Source organism: Nomia melanderi, chromosome 3, assembly GCF_051020985.1.
Source record: "Nomia melanderi isolate GNS246 chromosome 3, iyNomMela1, whole genome shotgun sequence".
NCBI classification, from domain to species: domain Eukaryota; kingdom Metazoa; phylum Arthropoda; class Insecta; order Hymenoptera; family Halictidae; genus Nomia; species Nomia melanderi.
In genome coordinates this window covers 14,953,716-14,968,284 of record NC_135001.1, presented here as the reverse complement: position 1 = coordinate 14,968,284, position 14,569 = coordinate 14,953,716, and the positions used below count along the sequence as shown (strand labels likewise).

Genomic DNA, 14,569 nt, shown 5'->3' with positions numbered 1-14,569 from the left:
TCCAGGTACAATTTTTCTAACCCGTTTCATCCTCACCGAGGCGTGAATATTTTCAACGTTGGTCCGTGCACGCATTCCGGGTTAATTGGAAAATGCGTTCTCTTCCCTTTTTCCGCCCTCTTCCATTCGAACTGTCTGCAAAAATCGCAGCCGGACCGAATTCCGCGAATCATTCCCGCTCGTTTCTCTGTTTCACTCAGTCTTTCTCAATATATCTCTTTTTTTTCATTCAACCTTCATTCTAGGGAAAAGAATTTCGTTTCTGTTTTAATACGAACGGACCGACGTAACGAGACAGTTATTATTCTGCGCGCGGCCGCCGAAATATATTATATACTCGGGACGGAAGATCCGTAGGAGATCGTGAAAATGGCTGGATCAGCGGTTTTTCGAAGCGAGCTGGAAAAAAAAGAGATGTATTTTCTCGCTAGCCCAGGAAACGTCTTTTTCCCGGGGACGAAGGCGCCTGGGATGGTACATACTGGTTACCGTGGGGGTACGGTAAAGCTATAAACTCCATAAAGTACGGAACGCTGACTCAATTTTCGCGCAGGGAACTCGACTTTCCCTATGCACAAAGGGAACACTCCTGGGCGCATTAAGTTCAATCGTATTCCTGCCGGAAATGTTTGAATCACACGATTATGACGCACTTTTGAAAATTCCTGAACATTCAAGCGCGGAGAATCCTTTTGGGATTTTTGGGAGTGTCCCCGGGGGCAAATTGTTCTTTTCAGTGTGAAAAATTGTAGCGCAATTGAACGGGAATATGCGGGATGGCAGGAAAACCGGTGGTCGAAGTTTGGTAGCGTGTTCCAATTTTTCAAAGAATGAAAGTAGGTTGTACGGGATAAGCCAGGGGAAAGTAACTATTTTAAGAATGTATTAAGCGTGAAAATGATATGTAAGGTGAAAAATAGAATATTAACATATTTAACAAGTTACAAAGAACACATAAGGAATGAACCTCGATTTCTCGAGCGTTCATGTAAAGCGACGCTTATCTTGTAAGTATGGTATTGACATGTTTGTCTTAGATTATGAAGTTAGTAATTACTTTTTTCTTTTGAAAATCATGTCATCCGGAAGCCGGTAATTTTTGTTTTCATACGTTGTTGTAGTTATTAAAAGAATTTTAAGCCATGCATTAATTGCTGCGTAGAAAAGAGATTGTAGTTGATTGCTTAAACCTGACCATAGTCTGTTTTATCCTTTGAGTGCTAAATACTCTTAGCCGAAACGTTGGATGTGAACTGAATATTTGTTTGCTCATCTGAAGATCGATGGATTATGTTAATCGGTACAATTAATTAAGTTATAATTAAATTGAAATTGTAATTCTTCAGTTTCACCGACTTGAATGATCACAGGACTCAAAAGGTTAAGAGCTTTCACTACGCAAAAGTAATTTCGCAGTACATTCCTCATGTATTTTTGCATGTCGGTTGCGTTTAAAACATCATCGTTTAGCAAAATCATGATCCCTAAGAAAATTTTCATTCCATTTGTAAGAAACAATACTTGTTTAAGGGAATAATAGATTTCTTATTTGCAAGCTCAACATATAAGACCTCAAAAACTGATTATCTATTTTTCGAAGCGCTTCTACATTTATCAACTAAATATAAATTTCATTTATTACAGTTGATTTACACAAGGAAAGGAAAATATGCTGGACAAATGATCCATGTTATTAATCAAATCTTTTACAAGAAGGAAACCGTACCACTAGTTCTGATACAATAAATAAGACAAGTGTCTCGAGGACCGCAAGAAAAACAGGGAAGTGGTTTCCGCTGGGCTGAAAATACATCGCGTACCTTCTCGAAGCGTTCCATTTCAGTCGGTAGCTATAATTCATCGGTTTCGGAGTGTCCACGCCTAACGCAACCGTTTTAACTTGTAATAACTGTCTTCTAACAACAATTCAAACTTCCGATAAAAAGATAATATCCTCTCTAATAAAATGAAAGCTGTCGTTCGTATTTCGTTATAAAAATATCGTTCCTATAGCAAATACAATAACAAGTAACAGATGAATACGATTACTTGTGGTACAGAAAAACATAAATATTCTTTCTGCGTTGGAAAATTCTTAACGATAAAGTGACTTCTGTTCGTTTAACCGTGAAGAACATATTCTAGATCGAACGATTGATATTTTTCCAGCTTTTTTTTTTAAATTTCGTGCACCATTTTCTTCTGGGAGTACAGAGTAAGACGATAAATCATTGCATGCAGTGAATCGCAGTTTTAAGTTCTAAGGGATGCAGTGCTCGTCGCGAGGATACGGGTCCATTCTTTTCTACAACATACCTTCAACGAAGAGGAAATATCCTTCGGGATTCTTCGCCAGTACACGAAGCGCCTTTATAGTCATTTCAGCGAGAGAAGGGTCGCCGGACCCGTTCGTGTTTCGGTCGACGTCGAAGTCCATATGGGAATAGGAAAACAGTCCTGAAATCATCGAGCGACGTTGAAACGGTGAGCCACGAAACTTTCAGTTGGATAACTTTTATCGATTCCCGTCTCCCATCCCTGATCGAGTTCCGCCACGCTCGAATCGCATCGTAAGTGAATTACGAAGAATATTTCAGGACGGAATATTCTAATGATTTTGGCTAACGCGATTCTAAAGCTGCGTTTACAGCGCAGCTGCGATACAGTGGGGCCTCGAGTTATCTCCTCCCAATTTACGTCGTTTCAAAGTTACGTCGTCTCTACGCAGCGCGGTAGTCAAGTGCGTTTGACCAATATTTCTCGCTCTACGTGTTTAGTAGTATTGCCAATGATCATGGGCAGCTATGATACAACTTGATCTAATCGTACCGTTGATCGCTAGTACGAATCAAGTCTAAATATTGAAAGAAAACATTGACTCTCTAAAAAAAGAAAAAATTCTTAATTTTAACAGTTCGAGGAAACTAATGCTGAAGACCTTCGTGTGGCCTTCAATTAGCGAATGTTTCAATGACTAAATTACAGACCGTTAGAATTCCTTATCATCTAGTTCTAAAGGGAATCGATGGTTCTATAATAATCGATAGTATGTACGTAATCTCTAATTCGAACGTCACGCCGATCATAATTAGGGCAATCTAACTAAGAGCTAATTGTATTCAAGGATTAACGCAATCATATGCAGTGAATAATTGTCGAACGTCATGGTGCACAAACTAGATTATTTAATCCGTGTTATAACTAGATAATCTGTATCATTATTATTTATAAACAAGCATTTATTGACATCGCACTATTATTAAGTGTGTTCAATTGAATAACTTCGTTAATGGAATAGAAAAGAATATGCAGTGTGTTATTAGAATTTTAATACGATAGCTACTATTTCGAGATTAGTTTATCATTTATATTTATCATTATTTGAATATCAGATTAACTGTACACGCTTATATATTACAGTTTCAATATTTATTTAATCGTGCAGATTCATTATATTTGTTCAGCAGATGAGTAGTTACCCACAAATGCTTTATAGCAAACAGAACTGTGTACTCATACGGGGCGGTTCGGTTCATTTGAAACGATAATCACATATCTTTGAGAGATGCGTACTCGCGTTAAAATCATTATTTAATCTTCTACACTACTTTCACAAAAATATCTGAGGGTTATTTTAATTTCTTTAATCTTTATTATTATTACAATTTTTGCATGGCCAAAGGAATTTTTATTATTTCGTGGTATTAAATTCAATAATAAGGAAATTCATTTTAAATACAAGAAGGTAAGACAATAAAGTATTTGAGAATTAAAAAAGTTGACCGAATTGACCAATGAGAGGCGTATTTATCAACGTTTACTTCGGTTAGAATTTACGTTTAGTTATTCACTTTAACTTATTTTTCTCCGAAAGTGAAACAATTCTGGAAGTGTAAGGGTTAAAAGATAAAAAAAAGGCAATCCAATTCTCGTTTCTCAAGGATGAATCGTCAAACATTCCGGAAAACTTTATCGCGCGCCGTTTGGGACACTCCGGCATTTGACCGCTTTGCGGGTTACGCCCGCGTTCGAGGATAATGAACACGACGGTAGAAAAGAAGAACGTATATCTGCTCCTTACCGAGTAGATGGTTCACTTTCCGAGGATCGACGTTCACGAACTGCTCCTTGTTAGCGACGTATTTCGCGGCCACGTTCCGCAACCGGTGGTTCCTGGACCATTCCTCGATCAGATTCCTCCCGTCCAATCGTCGGCCGTCTTTCTCCGGTTCCTCAGGGTCCTGGACCACTTTCGGCACGAAATGACGCCTGCCTCCGCCGAGGATCACCTGGAACGATCGGTAACTTTATTCGCGAGTATTTTATCTCCTCGGATGAAACTGGATTTCGAGTAATAAAGTTGGATAATTGGCAAGCGTTTGAGGATGAATCGATTTTAGATACGGATTGGATTCGACGAATTAATCTCCGGCTCTCTCTAAAAGAACGGAAAATCAATTCGATGTCGCAATCCTCTGGTTAGTTTCTCTATTTAAATTGCTGACAATGTTTTGAAATTATTTCATTTCATTTAGGAAGTGACACATTCTCCTCGCGAGTCTTCTGAGACTTTTACTAACGCATGTTGAATTTTGGTAGAGAAGATAGAATCTTCGTGATTTGACCCCTTATGCTATTATATGGTGTCAGACTCGTCATGAAAATTTTAAACTAAATTTCATTTACTTTTTATAGTAAAAATATTACTTCTCTATTTTAAATCGTTAACCCATGGAGTAAACGTAGATATAGAACTTCTTTGTTTCATATATTATTAACGATGAAGTAGTGTTATGAAGCACAGTTATGAAAAAAATCATGGACTAAGGAGTTAATTCTTAGTATCATGATTTTCTTATTAGGTTTACAAAAATTACTATCCATGTATTTTCGTCCATACGTTACTGAAAAAATAAGAAAAAATTTCATAGTGTAACAATTTGTTATTTAAATGGAAAAATTTGAATGTAATATCGGTGTTACACTATGCAGAAAAATATTAGGCTGTTGCAAATTTTTATGCAAGTTCATTATTATTGCCAGTAACAATAGTGTTCAATAAAGTGTATATAATATTTATAGTATCCAGAAATGTGATGGAGAGAGAATTAAACGTTCATTGTATTCTGACAATCGAATAACATTTTGACTGAATCGACTGAATAAAACTATACAGTTTTTTATTTTCACGTATACTGTAACGTATGTGTACGCAGCTATGAAAAATTTGTCAAAGAATAAAAAAATTATCCGTTGATTTTAGTGGTTCTATCGAACACTGACAATGACTATTGCATTCAACAATGGGATACAATGCATTAGAAGCAGCTTTTATGTTCATATTTTTTCACTAGGAGACAACTTATAAGACATTATTAGAACAATGTAATTACTTATATTTTACATAAGAATCAATCGATGGTGTTACCGACTCTTCCTATTTATGTTACACGGGTGTTACGGAATGATAATAAGGATTAAAGGTATTGTCATTGTACGTTGTTATGAACTCTATACTGTGATTTGGAAGATAATTCATTATACATTTATCTGTACTTTAATAATATAATATCAATAATAGAAAAAGTATTTGTTTCAGTATAACTTGAAGAAAGTAACTGCTACTCATGTTTATTTCACTGCCTCTGAAATTCTTATTATAAATATGACTGAATATTATGATGGAATGGGTGTGAAAACAGGTAGTAAAATGGGTTTCCCTCACTGAGTTAAAAATATTATTGACGTTTCCCTCGCAAAATATTCAGTAGGAAATTATAAAATTGTAAAACTGCACGTTACTAAGTATAAATTTCCCTTCTGCTCTAGAAGTTGGAAATGAATAAAAGTCTTAATGTAAAATTTAAAGAACCTCTACCTCGGAACAATGTTTGACAATCAACTGAGTCATTCCAATTATTTAATTTCCATTAGTTTGTATAAATAGGGTAACATTTCTTGATAGCTCTGGAAATACGTGTCCAAAAATCAAATTTCTGTGGATTTCAGTTCGCTCTAGTTTCATTCACGCTCTTCATTTTCAGACCGACTGTTTTGGAGGGTTCTTCTCATATATGTGCTCGCGTTCCGTCAGCCAGCGTGATCTCAGAAGCAATTTCGTAGAATTTCAAAGTCAACCGAAGGGAAACGTTCTTTTCGTTGCCTCCGAGATTTTCCATTTCAGTGATTGTAGGATTTGTTTCTTTACTTCCTTCCTTTTTTTTCGTACTATAAATAGAAGTCGCGTGTAAGAGAAGACTCCAAACACGCGACCTACATCGAATACTTTTACATTTTAACTCCAGCGGAGGAGAAAAAATGTGCACGGTGTTGTTGTGTAACATTTCATATATAACAGTGGAGTCGAATAAATCCGAGTAAATAATCGAATAAATAATGTTGTTCGTTGACATAGCGGCACACATTTACATCTACGAGAAAGAATGACCTCGATGTAAAAAATATGTTGGAAGAGATTTACTAAGCTTTTTAATGGAACACACGTTTCATATGAGTTTATACTGCGCATAACAATTAATTAAATACAGATTTACCTTAGATGAAAAATTGCATATCTTATTTTCTGTATTATAATGAATATATATATATATAAACTATGAACCAGAAAGAAGGGAGTCACGCAGGGATTAATTAAAATTCGACTGTTGTATAAATGAAATAATTTTTCGCATTAATAATCTTCTATTCTGGAACCAATAAAATTTATTTCTTTGTTCGTATCGTTCAAATTATTCATTCCATGCTATTTCCTTTCTAAATACAAGTTGACCATGTAAGATCACATTTTCCACATATACTTTTACGTGATTCTAAGGAAATTTGCAAATTCATTGAAAAGCAAAAAAATATAAAAGAAATATAAATATAATCGAAATTGTTTTGACGGTAATATATCACGTGAAAAATATTTGCCTCTCTTTAATGTACTGAAATCATGTGGCAGCGTGATACGACCAGATAATATAATACTTAATATATAATATAACAAATATTTGAGTAACAATTCCATTAATTATCGAAAGAGAACAACACGGAGAAGGAATTTTCGGGATAACTGAAATCGCTTTACAGTCGCGTCTCCATAATTATTTATCGAATTATTTCCAAAGGATACAGTTGCAAACTCGGCATAATCAACTTCTGCAAAATGAATTTTATCCCGCTGGCCCGATGCGGCCACTGAATCGGAAAGCTTCAATTCACCGGCAGTCATCCCCTGTGCACCTTTAATTCCTTCTATCCGCGGGAAAACTCTCCTGAGACCCCCGACCAGACGGACCTTAACGAGCAGGAAGTTTTGCATAGAACTTTTGCACAAAAGCCGCTTCGCTGGCTCGGATTCTCCATTTTCTTTTCTTCTCTTTTTTTAATCCCGATTGTATCGGCTCTCGTGTCACCGGCGATCTCCCCGGACAGATTGACTTGCGCTAAATAGAAGCTCCCCTTTCACGATCGAGATCAAGAATTATTTTATCTTCGTTGATTCAAAGTAAGATTGTTTGGGCAGAGAGAAAAAGGAGAATCGTATCTTAACGGCAGTTTAACAAGGAAATGAAGGTTGAGATGCAAGCGATCAGTAAAACTTGACCCTCGATTATGGTATAAGTATGAGAAAACGGAATGAAAGGGGATCACTGTCATTTAAACGGGAACTTCAATTGGTAACGCTAAATGGGAAGTAGGTTGTTTATCTTGTATAAAACTGTGTAATTAGTGGAGTGCACTGCGATAGAATAGCGCTAACTCCGGAGGTGAAAATGTTTATGACTGTTTGTAATGAAGTCAAGTGGATTAAAGCATTACTCGTTGGTGGAGAATTAAGTAGATACATACAGAGTGGACCACAAAGCGTGATCATCTTAGATTATTCGGCTGCTAGCGGTTCGATCGGAAATTTTGTTAGCTAAAATAATATGGTTCAAGGAGAGCTTCAACATGATTCTACCAAATTCTTTGTTAACCCTTTTTTCCTAGAGTTATCAAGGTCACTTTCAGTACACGCAGATCACGAAACACTACTATCAGTTCACCTCCGGTATTATCAAATGCGAGGGGGCAAATCAATAATGACTAATACTAATCTATCAACAACTCTAGAAAGAGTACAACAGCGTGGCTTGCTATTTCTCTTTAGTAGTCTTGAAGAATCTTGCAAATCTCTTCAAACTAAGAGTTTTCTTCAGTATTTTTAGATTAAAAAAAAAATATTTATTATGATGCTTATTGAATTCGTTTCAGTATCCCCAAAAAGGTGGATGTAAAAAAATAGTAGGTTTATCTGTAAAAGAACATAAGGTGACCTTGATAACTCTGGAAAGGAAGGTTGTCAAAAGACTTGGCACAATCAACTTAAAGCACTTATTGAACCATGTTATTTTACCTAACAAAATTTCCAATCGAATCGCTAGAAGCAGAATGATCTAAGCTGATCACGCATCGTGGTCCACCCCGTATACTAGAAGGTGTTACCTATCTATGAGTATGAGCCGAAAAGAGATGAGTCCACTTGAAAAAGTAAGTTAAAAAGAAAAAGAAAATTTCTTCATTCAGAACTTTATTTTCTAGAAAATAGAATTCGAACATTTTTCAGACGTACTTGAATATAATTAATTCTGGATTCAACGGACAATGAGTAAAGTGCATTGAAAACGTAGACTGACGTTTTATCGTGGAAAATTTCATTCTCAAATAAATGTACGTCGAAAATAAAATTTTATTTCTTCAAACTAGAATTTTTTCGTAATATCGGAGCCATTGACTACCCCTTAGAAATCAGTGAAAAATTAGTGAAAACTTGATTTTTGGCATTAATTATTGTAACAAATACTATTAATTATCATTGTAGATCTATAAAAGTAAATTATGTCTTAACACTTGTTATATAAATTTATGTCAACGATTATAAAATGTTAAAGAATGAAACACTGAATATTTGAGATTTCGGATGCTAATTTATAAGATAGGAATAGTGGCGGTGTAAAACCTACTAACCGGTAAATAATGTATTAAAACAAACCTGGACAAAATCGTGTAATTCGAGATATGAAATAGAATTGTATTATTTGAAGATTAAAATACTCTGGATAATTAAGCCGTTTAATTACCAAAGTGATTACTCCATTTTCAGAATTATCTTAAAGTTTAGTGTCACGTTAAGTTGTTGCTCCAATGGTATAATTTTATCAATTCCTTAAACTTTTATTTCACGAATTTAATCATTTGATAAATAAATGGTTCAATTAAAAATACATTTTAAGTGGATTAAATAGATTTGAAATAATACTGAGAAATAAAGCATGTATAGTATGACGCAGCAGTATAAACAAAATTAAGAAATAAAAAAACGTGTAACATATCAAGGAAAAAGCACGACGTTGGTAAGCAAATGGAGTATTTTCGAGGGTCTAAAATTAAGCGGAATATTACTTTGAAGTAATGCCGTAAGTTATACAGAAAATTTTAACTGCAAAACTTTCGGCGACTTTCAAGTAATTAGTATTTAGGTCGTTTAATTTGCTCTCAAAATGGGACTTGTAAACCTAAATAAAACATAACGTCCGTTTAAGCAAATATGATTGTCTGTGCTAATAAGCATAATACAATGTTTTCTCATCTCGTTTACTTCTTGTAACGAAATGAAACTAGCTTTAGTTTACTCTATCTTCTGTGAAAACAGGAAATTTTTGTATGGAACATTTGTACACAATAGGTACTTTAATTATAAAGGGAATATCAGAAGTGATAAATTTAGCTCGCATACATTGTATATATTTATTAATGCCTAGAAACGAAGTAAAAGTAATTTTTCCTAAACTGATTTTTATTTTCAATAACATATGTGTCTGGAGCTAATTCGGTTATTAACGTCGAAAAATATTTAACTAACGTGTTTGTGCATTTTTTCAATATCCACTTCTACGCTATTTTACTATCGACATACGTGGATATGGAGCTACACATGAAAAAATATCACGGTTTTCATTTATTCTTTCATGTTAACTCTTTAACTTCCTCGTTCATAGCAGATACAAACTCTACATTGGTAAAGAATAGCGTTAAACTTTACAAATTTGTTTAAATTGAAACATATGTTTCGTTTTCTGCATATATGTCAAAAGCTCTTACTATAGTCAATCGAATAGTACCAATTTTCCTTTGGTAATCAGTTAATAATAAGTTTAAAAATCGATTTGACATTCAAGAACAGTTCACGTACCTCCAAAAGAATTGTTAAATTAAGACGTGAAAAAGCATGTGGTGTTTTATTAATGTTTTGGACGCCAACCGTATTTTTCGCTCACTACAGAACATTCGAGGACGAACATTTTGTATCTATCACAGAAATGTTTCTTCAAGAACTTGCATTCACGAGAAATCGCTTGCATAGACCAGACACGTGAACGCTCGAGACGACATTCTGGATAGTGAATGGAGCGATTTGTACATTACAGAGCCAATGCTTACGAGTATTTCATCCTCCTCGAAATCCTTTGTCCGGCAGAAATCAATTTCTCGGCTTCAAGTAACGCTTTCCAATTCAATAAGTTTCCCCTATTTTTTTTCTGTCCGTTGCGATATTACCTCGTAGCACAACACGTGCTTCGAAATACGGTCAACAAATCGTGGAGTCAATCAGTGTCATCAATTATTTCGAAATAATTAAAAACAACAGGTTTCAACTTTTTATTTTTTAACTGCTCATCCAGATCAAATATTTGTGAAGCCACGAAATGGACACGTAGAATTATTTCTGGACGTATTTTCCTTTCAAAGCATTCGTGAATCAATAATATGCGATATTATAAAATTTTCTTCCCTACATTTGATTTCAATGCTTCGCACGATGAAAGTATTGACAAAACATCATGTATAAAATGCTATTAATTCTATGAATCAATTATACTGCAGTGGTATATTATGCATAACACATAATATTCTTTTGTAGTTTGATAAAATAATATAAAACGAATATTCTTATTAGAATCATTAATAACTGCAATCCAGAAAACAACTTCAATAATTGAAGGAAACCATACATATAATGCGACATATATTTTTGTGTATAACTGGAAAACTAAAAGAGATCGCTCATTGTATATATGGGAAGAAGTTGTTCAGAATGATGTCCTTGACACGATATGTCAAGGTTATTGAAATGTTGAGAAGAACACACATCTAAACATTCACTCTGTAACCGTTTGCAAACCGTTGTTTCGAATATTCCATTTTAGAGATACGTATGTCTTACTTTTATATTTAATATTTTCAGTTTAAGTTTTGCTACAATTATTCATGACATAGTAATTATATTATAAAAATTCCTACAGTTGCAGTTTCGTGTTTTTCAAATGTCGTCGAATAAACTAGCAAAATGCTATATTAATTTACCTATAGTTTAATTTAGAAGCGATGACTCAAGTTCCAAAGTGAAAAGCCGACAGTGTTGGGAAGTGCAAAATGTGAAAATAAATATAATTTGGCAATAATTTTATGTATTTATAGGAGTAAATGGTATAGGATGTGATTTGAATATTTAGCCTTGTTTAAGCTTGATATTGTCGACCTGCAGTTGACACGATCAATTATGAGAATATAACCCAACTGAACATTCTCTTGTAACATGGATTGAATGTCACAGTTATGACACACTTTAATTAAGAGCATCTGTTACGGTGCACTGAAATCACTGAATAATTTACGATTTCCGTATTTTGTAATACTTGAGTTGAACTATTATTGCGCTGCGTTATTCTCGGGAATGATAAACTATTTTCGACTATACAATTTTATACTATTCAATTTTCTTTCATCACATTTTGTTTTAACTTTAACCAAAAAATATATGGATCGTAGTAGTTGCGTAAATCACCCTGCACATTGTTTAAGGCATTGTAGCATGCGTAATAAATTAATAATAATGAATCTATTCGTTATATAATATGTGTTGTTTTTCATCACGTTTAAATGTTATATTTTCCAAATATATTTTGTCATTTAAAAAAATACACTATTATTAAAAATCTTATAAACAACGAATAACAGAGAATTAAGATATTACATAATATTCCCATTTTCAAATGAAATGAGTTTCACTTAAAAGGATTCATTTGATTCGAAATTGAGACATTGTTAGTTAACAACTTAAACATTTTGTTAGACTCTCCAAAGAAACATTTTAATTGCAAATGTTGATCAGTAGTTCATATCAAAAAACGGATAAGAGAGCAAAGGAATCTGAAATTAACAGTACATTTATTTCTAAGACGGTAGAAAATACGATTGAATCCACAAAATATAAAATATATAGTATTAAAACGAAAAAAGATGAAGTGTTCTTTATACATCGGAAATAATAACAAATATAAAGTAAAATAAAGTAAAATGTAGAATTTATCAAAATTATATATACACATTCAAAATCTCGAATATTTTATATCCACACTTTATACAGAAATATAATAAGTAATACTTATCTACCTTCGTGTTCAGTTTCAGTCGTATGATTCATCATTCTTATCATCAGAGTTATCACATTATGATTTATAAAAATGAGATAAATTAATCATCCTGTCCGGGAAAATCTAATTCCACATGGCTATACCTTAGATTTAATTTAAAATTGTTAGTGTGAAAGAATTAGGCTAATCTTCAAGTCTAAAAAGAAATGAGTTTTTAATTTTTGTTTAATAATTTATAATTCTAAAATCACTTCTAAAATCTCTACCAAAAGACCACCATAAATGGCTCAAAATGGCAAATAGTACACAAATATTCCTTAAAACTAATAAAATGAATACTTTATCCAAAATTTTCTTTTATTTCCATTACACTTTAAGAAAGAGAACTGCACTAGAATACCAATTCTACATACTTAAGATAGTGCAACCCCTTCTAAATCGGACGTTATGTACACGATTCAAGTGTCCCCGTGGATCCTTTAGAAATCTCGGCACGTATCGAACCACGCGATCCACAGGGGCAGGTATAAGGAGCGTGCAGAATCTACGGGGCGAGGGTAGAGAAAGCTGGTTAAGCTAAAATATAATTCCGTACGTTGATGTTACGGCCGGGTTCGTCCTCGAGCAGCTGACGTGCGATGTCCTTGCAAGAGGTCCGTGCAGCAGGTGGCACCTTGCCGTCGTCCTCCCAGTAACGGCTGGCTGCATGCGCGTAAAGAGCTGCCGGGGTCGCGTGTGTTACCCTCGTGGTCGTTACCAATCCTGTCGATTTACCTGTAAACAAAGAAGAGATGCATCTAGAGTTTAATCGAAGAGCTTTAACTCCTTGCCCTAGAATATCGAATCAGACTTGTGCCGAAAATTTTAAGTAGATTTTAACAAATATAAATAAGGTAAAAGCACCAGTAATTAACCTGTCATCGGTAGTTAATCATTTTTAAATAAAACGTAAACAATTTTAACAGTAATAATCTTTTGATAAAGGCGCGATAGATATGCTGCAGCATCTACCAATCGAACCCCGAAACACTTTTACCTGAATTCAATTGTTGATCGTGGAAAGTAACAATTGATTTCATTGGTGTTGATGAATAAAATAATATAATACTATAAAATTCAATATTTAATATCGATCTAACATAATGAGACATAAAATGTTAAAATAAAATATTTCTGTCCTCTGATTTATGTGTTATTTCTATTTAATGCAATAAGAAGTTTAAACAATGTTTCATTAGGAAATTATGAATAGCGAAAAAACTTTGGTGTGCAAACGATTAATTATTGTAACGAGAGACTGGTATATCTTAGAAATTAAGAAGTGAGGTGAAAAGTACCAATATAAACTTCAGAACATTAGTTAGATTTTTCAATTTTGTTTTGTAGATGAAAATGGTTTTATGAGGAAGTTGGTAAAAATGTGTTTGAATATATACGAATGTGATATATGTTATTCTAACTGAATATCTTTCCAATGCTTTTAATTGAAAAATAGCTCATGCACTGCTCTGCAGTCGATCTCAAACTATATCAAAGACTAATTAGAACCATGTTATGCAATATCAACTCGATGCGAGCTCTTTATCTATGAAAAACAATCAATTCGAATGAATATTTTAACTTTTAAATTGCATAATATTTTATATGTATTTTGATTACTGTATAATTATAATTTCATAAATTCAATAGTAAGTTGGTAAAATTATACAGAGAGCACTATATATGTAAGTATATAATTTGTGTATCGATGGATAAGTTTTATATAAATTAAGTAACTTACATTTCATTAGAAACATATTTATTTCGTCAATGAACTGTTATTAATTATATTAACTTATGTTACTTTTAGTAATTCCTTGCACAGCGTCTTTGTATTAAAAAATGTTGCGAGATATTCTATCCTCTGCGCCCTTTTTTCCCATATTATAGTAAGCATTAATATTCAGCATGTTATGCACGTCTAGTTTTAATTAAAAATCTGTAACTTCGTAAAGCTACATTATGGTTTCATGTATACCAAGGTTACAGAAGTTTTAATGAACATTAAGCAAGCAATATCATTTTATCCTCGGAATATTATTCCGTGGCCA

The 14,569-nt window shown here is 33.6% G+C and overlaps 1 protein-coding gene across 1 annotated transcript in view; it reads right to left on the bottom strand.

Annotated features, from left to right (window-relative positions):
* LOC116431716 (alkaline phosphatase) overlaps window positions 1-14,569 on the bottom strand; it is a 424,481-nt gene that overhangs the window by 74,120 nt on the left and 335,792 nt on the right. Inside the window, exons 4-6 of the mRNA XM_031987530.2 lie at window positions 13,075-13,253; window positions 4,082-4,289; window positions 2,317-2,457 (exon numbers count right to left, since the gene is read on the bottom strand). Coding sequence (XP_031843390.2) covers window positions 2,317-2,457; window positions 4,082-4,289; window positions 13,075-13,253 — 528 coding nt within the window. The remainder of the gene's footprint in view (window positions 1-2,316; window positions 2,458-4,081; window positions 4,290-13,074; window positions 13,254-14,569) is intronic.